General features: G+C 52.0%; 1 protein-coding gene across 3 annotated transcripts in view; it reads left to right on the plus strand.

Moving 5' to 3' along the window:
- The window catches only part of SLC22A23 (solute carrier family 22 member 23), a 150,027-nt gene that overhangs the window by 104,168 nt on the left and 26,802 nt on the right, over positions 1–19,057 (plus strand). For all 3 annotated transcript variants that reach the window (XM_040984043.1, XM_040984042.1, XM_040984041.1), the window contains one exon: positions 6,621–6,789. In XM_040984043.1, coding sequence (XP_040839977.1) covers positions 6,621–6,789 — 169 coding nt within the window. The remainder of the gene's footprint in view (positions 1–6,620; positions 6,790–19,057) is intronic.

The raw sequence follows: 19,057 nt of genomic DNA on the forward strand, positions 1-19,057 counted from the left end.
TTCTGCTTTACTTCAGTGTGTTATCAAGGAGCTGGATCGGAAGTGGAGCAGCTGGGACTCAAACCAGTGCTCGTTTGGGGTGCAGGTACAGTGGATGGTGGCTTTATCCACTCCACCACAATACTGGTCCCCAAAATCTTTTGATTCCGTTTTCCCAGATGCTTTTTTCCTTTTTTAAGTACTCATGTTACAGGCAAGAAATTTTTAAGTCTTGACAAGAAGCACCAACAGGAGTGGACTGTAGGGTCCTGCTCTTTAGGGTGTTGGAATCCACTTGTGCTGGGGGCTGCACAGTGGATTAAGCCACTTCTGGGGATGTCTGCATCCCATGTTGGAGTGTGTGGCTGCTCCACTTCCACTCTAACAGTCGGCCAGTGTGCCTGGGAAGCAGCAGAGGATGGCTTAAGCACTTGAGTCCCTGCCACCCATGTGGAAGACCTGGGTTGGAGGTCCAGGCTCCTGGCTTCAGCCTGGCCCAGCCCTGAGCACAAAGGGCACTGGGGGAGTGAACTATCAAGTAGACACTCTCTCTTGATCTTTCTCTCACTCTCTTGTTTGTCAAATCATTTTTTAATTAGACTTTCAAAACTCATAACCTGACACGTAGGCGGGCAAAACTGCATGAATAGGAGAATGACACCTTTGCTGTCAGCCAGAGAACATTCTAGTGCGTGTTGAGGTTCTTGGTGCCCATGCGCACGTATCTTGAATGAGGACTCTGTTTTTCTTGTGCTAGTCCCCTGAATTTTTGGCTCTTCTGGAGAGCTGAACAGCATGCTAGCACACCCCCAGTTAGTTGAGACCCCCACGCATGTGCTGGCCACCTGCCCAGCAGCTGGCAGTTGGTGATGGAGCCTCTTGGGCCTCCTGCCCTTCAACTCTGCCTGCCAAGCCTTTCTTTGACCATACAGGGCAGATTCTAACTAGTTCTGCTGCTAAGCCATGGCTGCAGAGGGCCACGGTTTGAAGTGGGGCCCAGCTGCCAAGCAATGTAGCCTCTGAGTGGCCGCTGCCTAGACGCTGGGGAGTTGGAAGCTAGGTGGGGGCTTGGGGAGCTGTGTGGATAGGGCTGGGCCTCTGGTTCCCTGGGTGGAGGATGTCTGAGAGACAAGTCCGGCTCTCCCCAACCTTGCTGCTCCCAAACAGAGAAGTTGTTTATGACAAGCTGCCTGTTGGCTTTTTATTTGCAGGACTTACTACTCCTATCTGATGGCTTAGTCCTTAGATCCTGTACACCAGTTGAGCAGCGTGCTTCTTCCTGACTGTCCGCTTGTGCTGGGGGCTGCCTGTGTGTGCCATGTGCCCAAATCTGGTTAGATCTGGTTAGATCTGCAGAAGGTTTTAAAAAAAAAAAAAACCCTATAGACACTCACACAAGGTCAAGCCATGCACACTTGCACAGGGTCAGGATCTGTTCACTCGTATAGGGTCAGGCTTTGCACACACACTCAGGGCACAGCTGTCCCTTCTGCAGGAATGGAGTGGAGGTGGGAGTTGGCCCTGTTGGACACTGGGAAGGCTAGCAAGTAGCCAGCTTCTGACACCGTGTGTCTTGGTTTGCAGAACATTCTGGCTTCCGTGTCAGGTTCCAGCAGAGAAATCAGACCAGCAGGAAATGTGTATTCCAGGATTTTCTGCAGACTTGTTTGTTACAATTGTGGGACCTTGGGAGGTCAGTGTTAGAATCTTCTGAGCAGCCTGAGGCAATGGCCCATGCTGCCCACAAGTGGACCCCTCCTTCCTTGCTAAGTTACCATTCCCCAGCCCAGTCCCTGTCACTTGGATCCATCTCCCCTGCACAGCCATGAGTGACACTAGGGCAGGGTCCCATCCAGCTGACCCGCAGGGAATAGCTGTGGAGCCGACCGTTGGCTCTGCACCGGCTCAGACCTTGCTCCTCTGTCACCTGAAGTCCCTGATCTGGGTGGCATGGTACTGCGATTGCCAAGGTTTGCAGACCTCTGAGAGAGGCTCTAATCTAGGGGCTGCCCATAGCAAGCGGGGCCTCGGGTTGCTCTGGTACCCAGTATGCTCGGCCTGCGGGGCCATGGCCCTGTCTAGGCACTACCAGTCCAGTCTTAATTGCATGCCTCCAGTTCTCATGAACGTCATTTCTCTGCTTACCAGCAAAAGCCCCTCCAGCTTCTAAGAGCAGCTCGTAAGCCCTTTCTGTTAAAGTGTTGGGGCAAAAGTAATTTTAACTAGGAATAGTTTTTGAGGTGCACGTAAGGAGAGTTATTTGATCCAGTCTGCAGTGCTTAGGGCAGGGCCAAGCCAAAGCCAGCCAGGAGCTCCCTCCAGGTCTCTCATGTGGGTGGTAGGGTGGGTGGTGCCATCACCACTGCCTGCCAGTCTGCATTAGCAGGAAGCTGGCATTGTGAGCCAGAGCTGGGCCTTGAAACCAGGACCCCCTTGCGTGAGGAGTCAACCAGCATGTGAAATGCCAGCTAACCACTCGCCCCAACCATGATGTGCTTTCCTTGAATGTGTTCAGTTTTGCTTTTTTAGAAGAGATTATCTGAAAGTCGAGAACTACAGAGAAGAAGAAGCAGAGCTCAGCCATCTGTTGGTACACTCCCAGATAGCCACGCAGCTGGGGCTGGGCCAGGGTGCAGCCAGGAGCTTCTTCCAGGTCTCCAGGGTGGGGGTGCAGGAACCCAGCCATGCAGGCCATGTGTCACTGCTTTCCCAGGGAAACTGGGAACTGGGTGGAAACGGAGCAGCCAGGATGTGGACCAGAGCCCAGATAGGATGCTGCTGGTATCACCGTTGGTGGCTTTTGCCCATTGTGCCATGTTGCCAGCCCCTCAGTTTTGCTGAAGTCATTGATTGGATGATTCCTGAGTCTGAGAAAATCTCTATGAAGTACAAACACGTGGAGAAATGAGAGCAGAGATGGCCTTGGGGCGTTCCTCTCTTCCTGTCTCAAGCACAAGCCTATGCTGTTTCTCATTCCTAAACCATGGCGCTCGATATACGCAGGTACTGTGTGCCATTGAATACTCATGATAGCTCATTTTTCAGATGCTAAGACTGAGGCATGCAGCTCCTAGGTGGATAACTGAGCTGTGATCACCAGAGCCCCAGAATCTGAACGCTGGCCCTCCAGCTCACAGCTCAGGCACAGCGCTAACAAGGCATGCTGGACGCCTGAGGGTTTATGTTTGATCTTTGCTGCTGGTAGTTGATCCCATGTGCTGGCAGACTCCTGCAGCCTGGAAGCGAAACTATACTGTAGTTTGGGGCTGGCAGAGAAATTGGCTCTACAAAAGGGGCCATTGTTGTGGTGGCACAGATTAAGCAATACCAGCATCCTGTGTGGACTCCTGTTGGAGTCCCAGCTGCTCTGGTTCCAGTCCAGCTCCCTGCTAATGTGCCTGGGAAGCAGTGCAAGTCAGCCCATGCACTTCAACTTCTTCAATCCACGTGGGAGATCCAGATGGAGTTCCAGGCTCTTTGTTTTGGTCGGGCCGGGCACCAGCCATTGCAATCATGTGAGAAGTGAGTGATCAGAGGGAATCTCTCTCTCTCTCTCTCTCTCTCTCTGCAACTCTCCCTTTCAAATAAATAAAAGTTTAAAAAAATGTAAGGGAAAGGAGAAAAAGTAAAACATGGGGTCTGTGAAGCCCTGAAGTGCAGCTAACATCAGGTCTTGCCTGATGCTATGCATGCCTGCCCAGGGTGGCCTGTGCTGCCCACCAACCAGGCGGCAAGGGGGCACTTGAGTGGGGACCCCCCCGTATCCCTTTCAAAGCCAAGGCCAGTGTCTCCACAGTATGTGAGTCATTGCTCTAAACATTGCCACTTGCAGAACAGGGGGCAAGCCCTGGTAGCCCGAACAGTCCCCCTGCAGTGCCGCCCCTGCTGATGGAGGCCAGACTACAACTTCTTTCTTCTCCTGCTACAGAAAACCTGATTTCTGCCTCACCCGCTGCCATCCCAATTCAGAAAGAACATGTGACCATTGACATGCCGGGAATGGCTGTGGTTACTTGATGATTGCTTTTTGACAAACTCCTTAGGGCCGCCTTTGGAACGCAGCTGGGTCCAGGCAGGCTGGAAAGGGCTGCTTCTGGTGGGTCGAGCAAACAGGGTCACAGTCGGCAAACAGCCACACCTGCATCCTCAGGTCGAGCAGTGTGCTTTGCCCGGGCTTGGCAGGCATGTGCAAACACCAGCTCACTGCTGGAGTGCCCCTGCTCCTCCACCCACCGGCGAGTGGCGAGGTCTGAAGGCAGCCGGGGCTTCCCAGAAGTCATGTGGGAGTGGGGGAGTTGGAGGCAGGAGGGAGGCAGTTCACCTGAGATGCATGTGTCCATAGACCTGTAGGTCTAGGTGGGCATGAGGCTGTGCACTCCTCACCCCCAGGTGAGGCTGGCACGGCAGGTGCACGCTTCAGGTTTTGGGGGGTCAGGAAGAGGAGGGAGAGAACTGTGAGGAAAAGCGTGTGTCATTGCAATAACCACATGCAGAGCTGTGCCAGCCACACTCATGCACGTGTACGCAAGTGTGTGTGCGTGGCGGGGGCCTGGAGCAGGCTGGGAAGCCAGACCACTGAGTCACCTTTTCTGTATCGTCAGGGCCAGGAAGCTGCCTCATACCCCTGCGCTTGACGTCAGACAGGTGTGTGGGCTGAAGGCAGCGACACCTTCCCACGCCCCTGCCAGCCCTGCCTCTGACACCAAGGCCAGCACTTGCCTCTGCGTATGATGGGGACTTCACAAAGACACGGAGCAACACAGTTCAATCCAAGTTTCACACTGAGAAAAGTCAGAATGCACGCTGCTTCTGCAGCCCCTCAACACTGTTTTATTTTAGCTACAGCGCTTAGCAAGCCGAGCCTGCATTCTCCTTCCTACCTTAGTGGAGACCGCCCACCTTTTCCTTGACGGGAAGCACGTCACAGCTTCTCGTTGGCAGCATCCGTGCTGTGGTGCTTGGGCAGAGTTAGCAGGTGAAATAAAGGATGCTTGAGCCCTGAGCTCTGCAGGAAGCAGGGCTGTGTGCTTGGATCATGGATGCACAATGGGGTGGCGCCCTGGATGAACACGTGAAGCCTCCACCTGTAGTGTCGGCATCCCACAGGGGTGCAGGTTCAAGTCCTGGCTGCTTGGTTTTCAACCCAGCTCTCTGATAATGGCATGGAAAAGCAGTGGAGGACGGTCCAAGTCCTTGGGCCCCTGCATTCATGCGAGAGACCCAGAAGAAGCTCCAGGCTCCTGACTTCGACTCAGCCAGCTCTGGCCATTGTGACCAATTTGGAAGTGAACTAATGTGTGAAGGATCTGTCTCTCTCTCTCTCTTTCTCTTTCTTCCTCTCTTTATAACTCTGTCTTTCAAATAAAAAATAAGCCTTTGGTTTTTCTGAAATCTGTGATGCCGGGACAGTGGGCCCTGAAGGCTGATTGTATTGGCTGCAGGGCCGGGCTGGGAGGGAGAGGGTGTGTCTGCAGCAGGGCCCCTGGGACACAGGGCTGACTGGCAAGCTGGGCAGGCTGGAGCAGGGCTGTGGGAGGCTGGCACCAGGTGCTCGAAGTGATGCACTCAGAGCGAGGGAGCCTTTCTGGCGTCTTTCCCTGACCTTGGGTGCGCTGTGGTGAACTCCAAGGAGCCGAAATGGCGAGGAGCGATGACACGGTGCAGGAACACACTGCACCTACACATGTGTCAGCAAATTAGACATAGGTGGTCAGAGAAAGGCTGAGTGGTGGTCACCGTAGCTGTGCCAGTGGCCCCACTGGCACAAAGCCACTGTGCCCTTCTGGCATTGTCCCTTGGGTGGTGGGTATTGTGTGTCCTTAACTGATGCTGGCCTACACAGAGCCTCCAAGTTCTTGCCTGGGTTTGACAGCTTTCCATAGCATTTCATCTCCTGCCTGCACTTAGCAAGCGGATAAGTAACTCTGACAAATCATTCATCTTCCCTGAAAAAAAAAAAAATCCTCTTCTCTTTGTTGTTTTGAGCAGCAGGAATGCCAGGTTGGCACCCTTGTAGAAAATCATCCTTTAAATAAAGGGGTTGTTTCTTTTTTTGCAAGAGTTACAGAGAGAGAATCTTCCATCCACTGGTCCACTCCCCAAGTAGCTGCAACAACCATTGCTAAGCCAGGCCAAAGCCAGGATCCAGGAACTGGATAAGAAGAAGGGGCAGCCGGGGCTCAAACTGGTGCAGATATGGGATGCTGGCATGGCAGGAGGCAGTGGCTTTACCCCACACCATCACCACGCAGACCCCGTGGAACTTGAGGAGCAGAGGGAGGGCAGGCAGTGCAGGTGGGACAGTGAGTAGGTGTCCTGCCCCCAGGTCAAAGGGTTCCCCCGGCACAGCTTCCCCACCGCCAAGAGGGGAAGGCAAGGTGTGGACATACCCCACTGTACAGCAGGCCCAGTGGCAGGCAGGGAGCAGACGAAGTCGGGATAGCAAGAGAGCCAAGAAACCCACCCCTGCTAACAGCAGCCTCTGCCAGTTGCTGTGCAGGGTGCCTCTGAGTGGCCATGTCCTCCTGCCACTGACCCGCCCGTGACCTTGAGCTGTGGTTCTTGATGAATGTCTGCATCCACCTGTCCCCCAGTTGCCCCAGCAGTGCCCTGATGCCTCTTGTGTTGGTTCTGTGTTGCAGGAATCGAGCTGTGCCCGCCGGGAAAGCGGTTCATGATCACCATGGTGGCGAGCTTCGTGACCATGGCGGGCCAGTTCCTCATGCCCGGCCTGGCCGCCCTGTGCCGGGACTGGCAGGTGCTGCAAGCCCTCATCACCTGCCCCTTCCTGCTCATGCTGCTCTACTGGTCGTGAGTATCCTCCTGTGTCTGCTCCTGCCCACGTGCCCTGACTCCTTGCATTTCTAGTGAGTCTGTTCTAGCCCATGTGGTCAGTTGCATCCTGGTTTTCAATACTCACCACAGCCAAGAGGGCTGTTAACTGGATACCAGGAAAGAAAAAAGAAAGCGTACACACACACACACACTCTGCACTGGTCCCCTGAACAGTGGGTGCACCTGCAGAGAGAGCAGTGAGTGAGGGTGCAGGTGCATTTTCCTAAGCATCCACCTGTTTTCTTACCGTGTTATGAAAACCTCAGGAGCAGCAGGGAGCCAGAAATTATGGATGAGGAAAAAGAAGAGGGGAGGGACTGTCTGCCAGAGAGGCCCTTACCAACCACTGATACCAACGCTAGATGCTTCTGCCATCCAGTAAGCAGCACCATCCCCACCCCAGCTCCCTGCTGCCGGAGCCTGGCAGCCTCTGCCTCCAGGAGGAGGACATGAACCACTGGCTGTCCTGTCCCTTAACCCCAGGAAGCCTCCCTGTTGCATCTACACAGGGAATTCAGTGCATCGGTTCTTCTAGCTCTGCACCTGCTCTCTGCTTTACTCTGTACCAAGTGCAGACAGCATCTCCTCGCCTGAAGTAACTCATGTCTCATAAATAGACATCCCAAAAGTCTCCCCAGCCTGGCCCCAGCTGGTTCGTGTCACATCCTGCACCTAAACCGGCAGTGCTGGCTCCAGTGTTTGCCTTATGCCTCTCCTTGGCCTCCAGCCCTCACCCCTACCCTGACTACCCTACCCACAGGGATTTGTACTGTCTGCTAGTGTGGGAATGCTCGAGGCCTGGGATGGGAGGTGGGGAACACAGCCTTTTGGAGCTTTGCACACCTGGAAGAGCAGACACAGCTGGCTCCCTGCCCCACATGTCCCAGGTAGGACACCTGCCAGGAGAGAGGTGGCAGGGAGGGACCAGGTCTGCAAGGCTGGACGGTGAGGCTAGAGTGACCTGTGTTTTCCACTTGAGTCTTAGTAAGGTACTGGGGTTTATTGACAGCAGGAAATTCTTCGACATAAATAATTGTCATAAAATTGGCTTTGAAAATGATCTGACATTTATTTACTATGACAAACAAAAATGCATACTTGTGTGAGCACCTGTGTGTGTGCACCTGTGTGAGTGTGTGCACCTGTGTGAGTGTCTGTGTGCACCTGTGTGCATATTTATGTGAGCATTGTGTGTGCACCTGTACGTGAGTGGGAACTGTGTCCCCTCAGTTCTGGTCCAGCGCTCACAGCTCTTCATTGTGGTCCAGGAAGAGCTGACCCTGAGCCAGGTGGTGCCCCAGGATGTGGAGAAGCCAGTTCTGTCATGAAGCCAAGAGCAGGAGGGAGAGGACCTGACCCTGAATGCTGCCCAAGGTGGCCATGATTCCATTACTGGCTGCACCTCTTGCTTTGCTCCTCTGAGTACTGGACCCACAAAGAAATGCCCATGGGACCCTTGTGCATGGGCACATGTGGTGACGTGAAAAGCACAGCAAGGCTTCTGTGCCTTTGTGGGATGAAGTCATGGCATCCAGTCCTTTTTCTGGAACTTTCCAGGGTCTCAGCAAAGAAACAGATAGGAAGGAGAGACTAATGACCCAAGTGTCGGGATGGGGAGAGAGTTTCAGTGCTGGGAGGAACAGGTACACGCAGAGGAGAGTGGGCAGGCCCTTTTATGTCATGCCTGTTGGGTGCAGGAGCTCCTGCTGGTAGGTGTGCGGCCTGGCGACAGCTGCTATCCAACCTCAGACATCCATGCTGTGCTAGAGGGAGGATGAGCAGGATGCTGGTTGGACTTGCAGAACAGTCACCTGGAAGGGGAGGTCCTGGAGGGGGTGCCACGTGTAGGATGAGGGGCATGCTTTGGGGTGTGGGCGCTGTTAGAGGAGCTCCAGGGGATGGCAGAGGCTACTGTGGTATGATGTGCCTGCCTGCCGCCAGCATGGTGTGGCTCAGGCTGTGAGTCCGCACCCTTACCTGCAGCCAAGGGATTTGCACATCTGCTCCATAGTCAGCTTGTGCTGGTGGACAACTGTGATGCCAGCTTATTTTTTAAAGAGTATTTATTTCTTTGCAAGTCGGAGTTAACAGAAGGAACATGGAGAAAAAAAGAGATCTTTGATCTGCTGCTTCACATCCCAGATGGGCCCTGTAGCCAGCATTGGGCCAAGCTGAAGCCAGCAGCCTAGAGCTTCACCCGGCCTCCCACGTGAGGGGCCCAGCACCCTTCTGAAGCGTTTCCCAGGCTCCTTAGCAAGGGGCTGGATCGGAAGTGGAGCACCCAGGTGTCCAAGTGGAGCCCACATGTGATGCTGGAATCACGGGCAGGGGCCGTGCTCACTAGGCCACAAGGCCACCCCTCCACAGTTTGTTATTTAAGATGTGTTTGAAAAGCAAAAGAGAGGGGGGGGGGATCCTGTCTGTTATTTCATATAAATGACAGCTCTGTCACTCTTTTGAATTAAAAAAAAAAATGTTAAAGCACAGAGAATCCTCTGACTCACTTTAGAATGCATACTTTTTTTTTGAAAAGATTTATGTATTTTCTTGGAAAGGCAGGTTTATGTAGAGAAGGAGAGACACAGGGAGAGGTCTTCCTTCTGTTGGTTCACTCCACAAATGTCTGTAACGGCCGAAGCTGAGCCAATCCAAAGCCAGAAGCCAGGATCCTCTTCTGAGTTTTGCTTTGAGCCAGCCTGCGCTGCCTTCCTGGGCCATCAGTGGGGAGTTGGATTAGAAGTGGAGCAGCTGAGACATGAACCAGGCATATATGGGATGCCGGCACTTATAGGCAGAGGATTAGCCAATTGAGACATTGCTCTAGCCCCAAACATATTCTTCTTTTTTTCAAAACGTGTTTTTGGGGACTGGCTCTGTGGCATTCTAGGTAAAGCTGCCATCTGCAGTGCTCACATCCCTGACTACCCAACTTCTGACCCAGCTCACTGCTTCTGGCTTGGCTCAAGTCCTTGGACCCCTCAACTCATGTGGGAGACCCAGAGGAAGCTCCTGGCTCCCGTCCCATCTCTGGCCATTGCAGCCATTTGGGAAGTGAACTAACAGATGGAAGACTCACTCTGTCTAACTCTGACATTCAAATAAAATGAATAAATCTGGTTTTAAAATATTTTATTTGGAAGTCAAAATAAGAGAGATCTTCCATCTACTGGCTGAATGAAAGTAAGTTCAGAGTTCAAAGCAGGTGCCCAGAGGGGCTGGTGATTCACTTCCTCTGTGAAACAGATATGGCCTTGACCACCTCAGCAGGGGGCGGGGGAGGGGGTCCCTTGAGTGACAGCTGGGGGTGGGAGACCCTGGATGGACAGCTGGGAGTGGAGGGGGTTTCCTGGCAGCTGAGGGTGAGAGGTCTCTGGAGTGGCAGCTGGGGGTGGAGGTCCCTGGAGGTGACAGCTGAGAGTGGAGGTCCCTGAGATGACAGCTAGAGGGACAGGAAGCTTGGTCCTGAGCCAGATGGAGCTGTGCCTAGTCCCTGGAGACATAAGCTTGTGCGGGTGCATTTTGGACTCGGATGGTGGCCGTGGTCCTGGATCGCTGGAGGGGACACACTGATCTAGCCTGCCACCTTGCAACCCGCAGGCAGCAGAGCCATCCTCTCCCCCATGGCAGTGTCTGCTCCCAAGCATGTCCACGCCCCACCCCCTGTGGAGAGCTTCGGGTGTGTCTCGTCTGACTCCCCTGACACGTGTGTGTGTGTGTGTGTGTGTGTGTGTGTGTGTGTGTGTGTGTGTGTGTGTGTGTGATGCACCACGGAGCGTCAGGGACGCGTGAAGGCAATGAGCGGTCACCTCTGCTCCATCATCTTCAAGGTGGCCACTCAGCACTGCAGTGGGGAGTGCTGGGAAGCCCCCACAGATGAGAAGCCCCACCAGAGTCCCAAGGAGGAGGGAGGGTGAGCCGAAGCGTTCTTTGTGACGCTGGAGAAGTACCAGCATCCGCTGCCTCTTGGGAACCGGGGCCCTTACAGCCAGGATGAGAGGGACAGCCGCCAGGGGTACACGGCCGGGAACCTGGGACAGGGGAATGCACCTGCTACTCGGGTTCTCATCTCTGTCCAAACAGCCTTTGGTCAGATGCAGGTACAGTTTGATCAAAAAGGATACTGATGACCCCAGGATACACTGTGGCCCTGGGCATTTATGGCTGTTTTAAAAGACCCACTGAGAATACTTTGACCAGAATAGTACTGGGGTTTGACACTTCCCAAGGGTATGATTCCCCTTCAGGTTGTACGAAGTGATAGATTGCACAAATCCCCATCACTGGCAAGTGGGGCCAATATCTGGTCCTAACAGGTGGATTCCCCCGAGAGCAGCATGGAGGCCACCAGCTGGGCCCCACAGGCAGGCCGTGGTGCATCTGAATGCCCGGTGCAAGGCAGACCCCAGCTCTCTAAGAGCAGCAAGAACTTGACATAGGACAAGCTACTCAAGAAAGTGTCTTGTGTTTTTCAAAATCCCGTCTCCTGAACTTTGAGCATTGGTTTTTAGGTTTGGGTTCAAGAACTGAGCCCAGCTGAAGCCAGGAGCCGGAAGCTCAGTCCAGGTCCCCGTGATAACGGACAGGAGCCCAGTCGCTTGGGTCGTTCTCCACGACCTCTCGGGGTCTGCATCAGCAGGAAGCTGGGAGCCCGAGCGGGAGCCAGAGCTGCAGCCAAGGGTGCCAGTGTGGAATGTGGACATCTGGATCAGTGCTTTCACTGCTGGATTGGGTACCCATCCCCAGGAAGGAGAGTCCTCTGCTTCTCTTTAGTAGACTGCTGGTCATTTATAAACTAACTCTTAAAAACCATGCAGGTATCAGCTTCCAGGATAGGGACTTAATAAAAATCTGGTCAGTGAATTCTCCTGCTTGTCATTGTTTAAGTAATCTTAAAAGACTTCACGGGAGCCTGGCATGGTAGCCTAGTGGCTGAAGTCCTCACCTTGCACACTCCAGGATTCCATATGGGCGATGGTTTGTATCCCGGTGGTCCCACCTCCCATCCAACTCCCTGCTTGTGGCCTGGGGAAGCGGTGGAGGACGACCCAAAGCCTTGGGACCCTGCACCCACGAGGGAGACCTGGAAGAGGCTCCTGGGTTCCTGGCTTTAGATCAGCTCAACTCTGTCTGTAGCGACCACTTGGGGGAGTGAATCAGCAGACAGAAGATCTTTCTGTCTCTCCTTCTCCGGTAAATCTGAGTTTCCAGTGAAAATAAATATTAAAGAAGCCTGAAGAAGACTCTTGAGGGGTGTTTGCTTGGCACCATGCCAGGATGCCATGTGGGACACCCACCTCCTGCACGGAAATACCTGCGTTCCAGTCCCATCTCTACCTACAATTCAAATTTCCTGCTAACGTGCAAGCCAGCAGGTAAGGGGTGGTGGCACCAGTACTGGGGTCGCTGCCACTTACCTGGTAGGCCTGGATTGGGCTCCAGGCTCCTGACTTAAGACTGGCCTGGCCCCGGTTGTGGGCATCTGACGAGCAAGGCAACCAGTGGAACGTCTCTTTCTGTCTCTGCCTCTGCCTGCCTGTCTGCCTTTCGAATAACTTTTCTGATTAATTTAAAATTTCCTTTACAAAATTTAAAGAACCTTTAAGAATCCACATGATCTCATATGAGTTCTGCAAAATTTGCAGAAAACTAAGACTGGCATGGTAGTTTAGTGGGCTAATCCTCTGCCTTACAGTCTAGTACCCCATATGGGTGCCGGTTCAAGTCCCCAGCTGTTCCAATTCCCATCCAACTCACTGCTTGTAGCCTGGGAAGGTGGCAGAGGATGGCTCAGGTCCTTGGGTCCCTGCATCCACATAGGAGACCCAAAAGAAGCTCTTGCCTGCTGGCTTTGGATCAAATCAGCTCTGGCCATTGCAGCCATTTGGGGAGTGAACCAGCGAATGGAAAATCTCTCTCTCCTTTCTGTAAATCTGCCTTTCAAATAATAAGTAAATAGTTTTTAAAATTGCGAAAAAGTTGAACTAAAAAATTTGGGGGACTGGCATCATGATGTAGCAAGCTAACCCTCTCCGTGTGGCGCTGGCTTCCTGTATAGGTGCTGATTCATGTGCCAGCGGCTCCACATCTGATCCCTGCCAATGGCCGGGGTAAGCACTGAGCGAGCCCAAGTTCATGGGCCCCTGCACCCACATGGGAGACCCAGAAGAAGCTCTGGCCCCCACCTTCAGACCAGCGAGCTCAGCCCCGGCCATTATGGTCGTTTAAGGAGTGAACCAGCAAATGGAAGTGTCTTTCTCTGTCTCTAAATCGGTATTTCTAATAAAAATTTAAAAACAAATAAATAAAGATAATTTTTAAAAGATTTATTTCTTTTTATTGGAAAAGCAGATTGACAAACAGAAGAAGACAAAGAGAAAGATCTTCCATCCACTGGTTCATTCCCCAGATGGCCACAGTGGCTGGAGCTGAGCCAATCTGAAGCCAAGAGCCAGGAGCTTCTTCTGGGTCTCCCACATGAGTGCAGGTTCCAAGGCTTTGGGCCGTCCTCGACTGCTTTCCCAGGCCACAAGCAGGGAGCTGGATGGGAAGTGGAGTAGCTAAGACTCGAGCCAGTGCCCATATGGGATCCCTGTCTCCAAATATATTGTTGTTTAAAGATTTATCTATTTTTATTAGAAAGGCAGATCTACAGAGGGAATGAGACACAGAGAGAAAGATCTTCGTCAGCAGTTCACTCCCCAAGTGGCCTCAAGGATCGGAGCTGAGCCAATCTGAAGCCAGGAAGCAGGAACAACTTCTGGGTCTCCCATGTGGGTGCAGGGTCCCAACACTTTGGGCCGTCCTCTACTGATTTTCCAGGCCTCAAGCAAGGAGCTGGCATTCACATCACATCCCAGTGTTTGCAAGGTGAGGACTTCAGCTGCTAGGCTAGCATGCCAGACCCAAGAGAGAATATTTTTAGAAGATAAATTTACTCACAATTTGGATTTCTCAGCAATTTGGAAATCCAAGGATATGAGAAGTCCTCAAAAGATTTGTGTAAAATCTATCCTATGGAATAGGATTTGAAAATGCCCCCAAAGTAAGCACATCTTTTGATTATACAGGAGCTTATTGAAATATGTGTGCGTGTGTGTGTGTCCATCCAAGTAACACACTTTAGGGGTACAATTCTCGCCTTCATCTAAACAGTCTAACTTCAAGAGGGAGCCCAACTATTGCATTCCCTGCCAGAGAAGAGGAGCTACGGGCTGTAGGAGTCCCCACATGTGCCAGGGGAGATGGAACTCGGGCACACCCACAGTGAAGTCACGTGGGAAAGGAGGAACAGAGCTGAATCCTAAAAAAGTGTGTGGCCTCTGGGGCTCGGCTGCACATGCAGTAATTATTTTTACAGGTTATCCAACAATTAAGGAGATTTTTAAAAATTAAGCCAAATCCTGTTGGTCTGCAAATTATCTAGCTTAGAAAGAGCTTGAGAACAAAATTGGGTCCACACAGGAACAAAATGGGTAGCCTCTGTTTCTATTTTGAAAGGCAGAGCCAGGCCCGGTGCGATAGTGTAATGGTTAAGGTCCTTGCCATGCATTCCCGGGATCCCATATGGGTGCTGGTTCTAATCCAGGCAGCCCCACTTCCCATCCAGGTCCCTGCTTGTGGCCTGGGAAAGCAGTTGAGGATGGCCCAAAGCCTTGGGCCCTGCACCCACATGGGAGACCTGGAGGAGGCTCCTGGCTCCTGGCTTCAGATTGGCTCAGTTCCAAACGTAGCGGCTGCTTGGGAAGTGAACCATCAGATGGAAGATCTTCCTCTCTGTATATCTGACTTTGCAATAAAAATAAATAAATCTTAAAAAAAAAGAAAGGCAGAGTCACAGAAAAAAGAGAGAGATCCATCTTCTGTTTCACTCTTCAAAATTGTTGTAGCAGCCAGAGCCAGGAACTTCCTCCAGGTCTCCCACATGGGTGCAGGGGCCCAACGACTCGGGTCACCCTCTGCTACCTTTCCAGGCCATTAGCAGGGAGCTGAACTGGAAGTGAAGCAGCTGGGATTTGAAACGGTGCCCACCTGGGATGCTGGCATCACAGGTGGTAGCCCCACCTACTGCACCATAGGACCAGCACTGGTAGCCTGTATGTTTTTAAAAGATTTATTTATTGGTATCGCAAAGTCAGATATACAGAGAGGAGGAGAGACAGGAAGATCTTCTGTTTGATGATTCACTCCCCAAGGAGCCGCAATGGCTGGAGCTGAGCCAATCCAAAGCCAGGAGTCCAGAGCCTCTTCCAGGTCTCCCATATGGGTGCAGGGCCTAAGGTTTTGAGCCATCCTTGACTGCTTTCCCAGGCCACAAGCAGGGAGCTGGATGTGAAGCGGGTCCACCGGGATTAGAACCGGCGCCCATATGGTATTCCGGTGTATTCAAGAAGACTTTAGTAACTAGGCTCCCACGCCAGGTCCGGTAACGTATACCTTAATGATAAAACTTGGAGGAACAATTAAACATGAGTTCCCAATGTTCTCTCAGTTGATGTTTTGGGATCTGCCAAAGACAGGGAATTTTAGGGAGTCCCTGGGAAAGAGGCCACCCCAGTTTTAGCTTATGAGTATGCAGAGTGTGAAATCGTCAGTGCCCTGGCTGTCAGCATGACTGCTCCCTATGCATTTGTGCACACATGTACATGTGTGTGCTACACGTGTGTCAGTGTGTTGCATTTGTGTGTGTCCACATGTACACACATGTGTGTGTCTTAGTGGGGATCGTAGCCGTGGACAAGCAGTAGAAACCAGAGTGGGTGAAGCTGGGGACAGGTGTCTAGTCCCAGCAGCTGGATGACAGCTGGCCAGTCCCTGTGTGGAGTGAAGCTGGGGGGCTGGGGCAGGGGGGGCCCAGTCACCCAGGGGAGACCTTAGGAGCTCCGGCAGAGCCCACCCACAGCAGTCAGGAGAGGCAGCTCCAGAGTGGGGAGCAGGGCAGCATCGCTCGGTCATCAGGTCCAACTGATGGGAGACGTGTGTGTGGGAGTAACGACAGCACGGCTGCCTCCCGGAGCCAGGCAGGAGCAGCAGGGGTGCCTGGCCCTCGGCTCTGTGTGTCACACCAGCAGACTGCCTGGGTTAGAGCCAGCTGCTTGGGAGGGGGTCCTTCCGGGAGGCAGTGTGGAGAGGGTCGGCTAGGCTCTGTGGGGACAGGCTGTGTGCCCAGGGATGCCAGTGCCTTCCCAGTGGGAAGCAGAAAAAGCAGGCGGCCATGCAGGGTCAAGCTCCTGTTGGTCGTTGGCAGAGTCTGTGCCCCCTGTGGCTTTTTGACACAGCTGTCAGATATTCCTGTGTCTCTTACACACTTGGTGTCCTGGGAGCTGCTCACGTGGCTGGGTCAGCCAAAGGGGCAGGAGGAGAGAAGGGAGTCACAGCACAGCTGGGTGTCCTCCAGGGCGTGGCTAGACAGCAGAGGGGTAGTGGTGCCCGGGTCTTTATTAAGAAACAATCCTATGAGTGTTTTTTTTTAAGAAACAGCACATTCACCCACTTGCTATACCCCACCACTCAAACTGCTTACCTGACATTTTTATTATCAAACAGAACTAAAAGAAAAGGGAAAAAGTCCACACGAGAATGTACCCACTAGATTTGAGCTTTTGCAAGCTTTAAACCGAGAACTCATGGTGTTCTCTTGGTGGGTGTTTACCTCCATGCTGGAAACTGATTGTTATGTTTTCTTTAGTGAATCTTTCCAAAATTGCTTTCTCTAATATATATATATATATATATTAGGAAGGCAGAATGACAGAGAAGTAGAGACAGATCTTCTGTCTGCTATTTCACTCCCTCATGGCCACAATGACAGGGCTACACCAGGCTGCAGCCAGGAACTGCATCCGGGTCTCCCACGTGAGTGCAGGGGCCCGAGCACTTAAGCCAACCCTCGCTGCTTTACAAGGCCCATCATCAGGGAGCTGGAGTACAAGTGTATTAGCTGGGACTTGAACTGGAAGCCCTAATGGGAAGCTGGCGTTGTAGGCAGCTGCTTAGCCTGCTGCACCACAGCCCGGCCCACTCCTCACTGGGTGAGAGCCTGAGGTGTCAGCAGCCCTCAGTGTTGGAACCCTGCTCACACCCTCGGCCTGGAAACCTCCTCCGGGAAGCCCTTCGTGACTGTACCTCCTCCCCCTCCCTCTCTTGGGGCTGTGCTGACTGGCTCATTTGATGGAAGCTCCCACCTGCCTGGGATCTCATAGCTTCCTGGGTCCAGGTATTTGGGAGGGTGCTACCCCCACACCCTGCTCAATCCATATTTGTCCCACAAAGGATGTCATGTTGAATCTCAGACAGAAAGGTGGGTCTAGCCCTAAAACAAAAGACTTTGGGGCCTGCATGTTGGTTCGACTGGTTAATCGTCCACCTCCAAGCACTTGGATCCCATATGGGCACCGGTTCATGTCCCACTGTTCCACTTCCCATCCAGCTCCCTGCTAATGGCCTGGGAAAGCAGCAGAGAATGGCCCAAGTCTTTGGGCCCCTAAATCCTCATGGGAAAATTGGAAGAAGCTTCTGGCTGCTGGCTTCAAATTGGCACAGCCCTGGTCATTGCAGCCATCTGGGGAATGAACCAGTGGATGAAAAATATTTCTCTCTCTCCTTGTCTGTATATATCTGACTTTCCAATAAATAAATTGTTAAAAGACTTCAAAAAGCAAAAGGTGAATATATCTGGGTCCAACTCCCATTGGCCAGAGGGGGAGTTTGTTTCTAGGTAAAATCACAGGAAGATGAGCGACCTCAGAATATGCCACAAGTGATGCAAGTGATAGGGTCTCGGGCGTGCAGTGCATCCCTGAAGTGCGGTGCTGGGATGAGGCTGAGTCAGGGTGCAGTGTGACCGGTGGCTGGGAAGCAAAGCATTACCCATGAATCCTAAGACTGCCCTGAGCAGCAGGCGCAAGCTAGGTGTGTCCACCGAACAGTGAGGCGAAGCAAGGGTGCAGCAGGAATGTTTTTTTTCCAGCTATACATCTGAGTTTTATTGGACGTATTCTGAAATGTACCTATATGTTCACTGTAGATTTCCTTTATCAGATTTAGGCCTGAACTTTCTTCTAATAGTGTTAGTTAGCACTGGATCTCTCTCTCTCTTTTTTTTTTTTTATTTCATTTTCTGACACAGTTTTATAGGTTATGGGATTCCCCCAAACCCTCCAAAAAGCCCTCCCCCCGTATTGAATTCCTCCATATTGTTGCAGTAGTATAGTTCATATCCAGTCATGATTCCTTCATTGCAGGCATGGACCATGCAGAGAGTCCAGCTCTTATTGTCCGGATAAATTCAACAGTTTCATTGGGAGACCATCCCTGCTCTGAAAGTAGAGCTGGCAGAATATCATCCCGACCAATGAAAAGCCACTGCACAACTTCAGCATCAATTTACAACATCATAAATTTAATTGACATAGTATTGAGTGACCAATATGTTGGAAAATGCAAGTTATTAACCACATCCTGTAACTACTTCATTGACATCTCAATTATAATTTATATACAACCGGTTGCTATACATCTTAAAATAGTTATAGGGTACTATTCAGCTGTCTCCTGTCTATTTTCATTTTTATATTTAGCAGCTTATAGTGTTCAAGTGTGACTTCTACTGAACTTCATGAATTTTAGGCTAGTCCAAACAGGCTTATAACTCAAACATATCATATGTCAACAGTTGAGCAGAACAGTTTTAGGAGGGGCGTGCAGAGAAATCTTCAATACCTTAGTGAGGAGTAGCTAATCTTTGTGTCCTATCTAGTAAGGTATGTGTGAGTCCACGCTGACTGTTTCCTGTCTGTTCTAAGCTTTCCTTATTGCTCTCTGTCTATCTGATCTAATTTGGCAGGGGGTTGGGGGGTGGATGGTGGGAGGGGGCGCTCCGGAGAGACCCTGATGGTCATTGCCAGAGAGGGTGGGGATCCAAAGTTGGAACTAAGTAAGGACCAGAGTAAGTTCTCCCGAGTCCCAAAGGAAATTTACTGTTCTGTATCTGAGGACCGCAGCGGGAATTTTAAACACGTTTTGACATTGGGGGAGGAAGGGTCCCATATATCTGTCCACACACACTGTAAGAGCCAGCGCTTGTTGCCAGTGTTGTGGTGTCGTGGGTTCGGCCACTGTCTGTGACACCAGCATCTCCTACAGCTACTGGGTTGAGTCCTGGCTGCTTCTGAGCCAGCTGCCTGCTAGTGCTGGGGCTTTGGCCCCTGCTGTCTCAGCTCTCTCCACTGTGTGGCGGTGAGGATAC

Source organism: Ochotona curzoniae, unplaced genomic scaffold, assembly GCF_017591425.1.
Source record: "Ochotona curzoniae isolate NIBS_2020 unplaced genomic scaffold, NIBS_Ocur_1.0 contig_4064, whole genome shotgun sequence".
Classification (NCBI taxonomy): Eukaryota; Metazoa; Chordata; class Mammalia; order Lagomorpha; family Ochotonidae; genus Ochotona; species Ochotona curzoniae.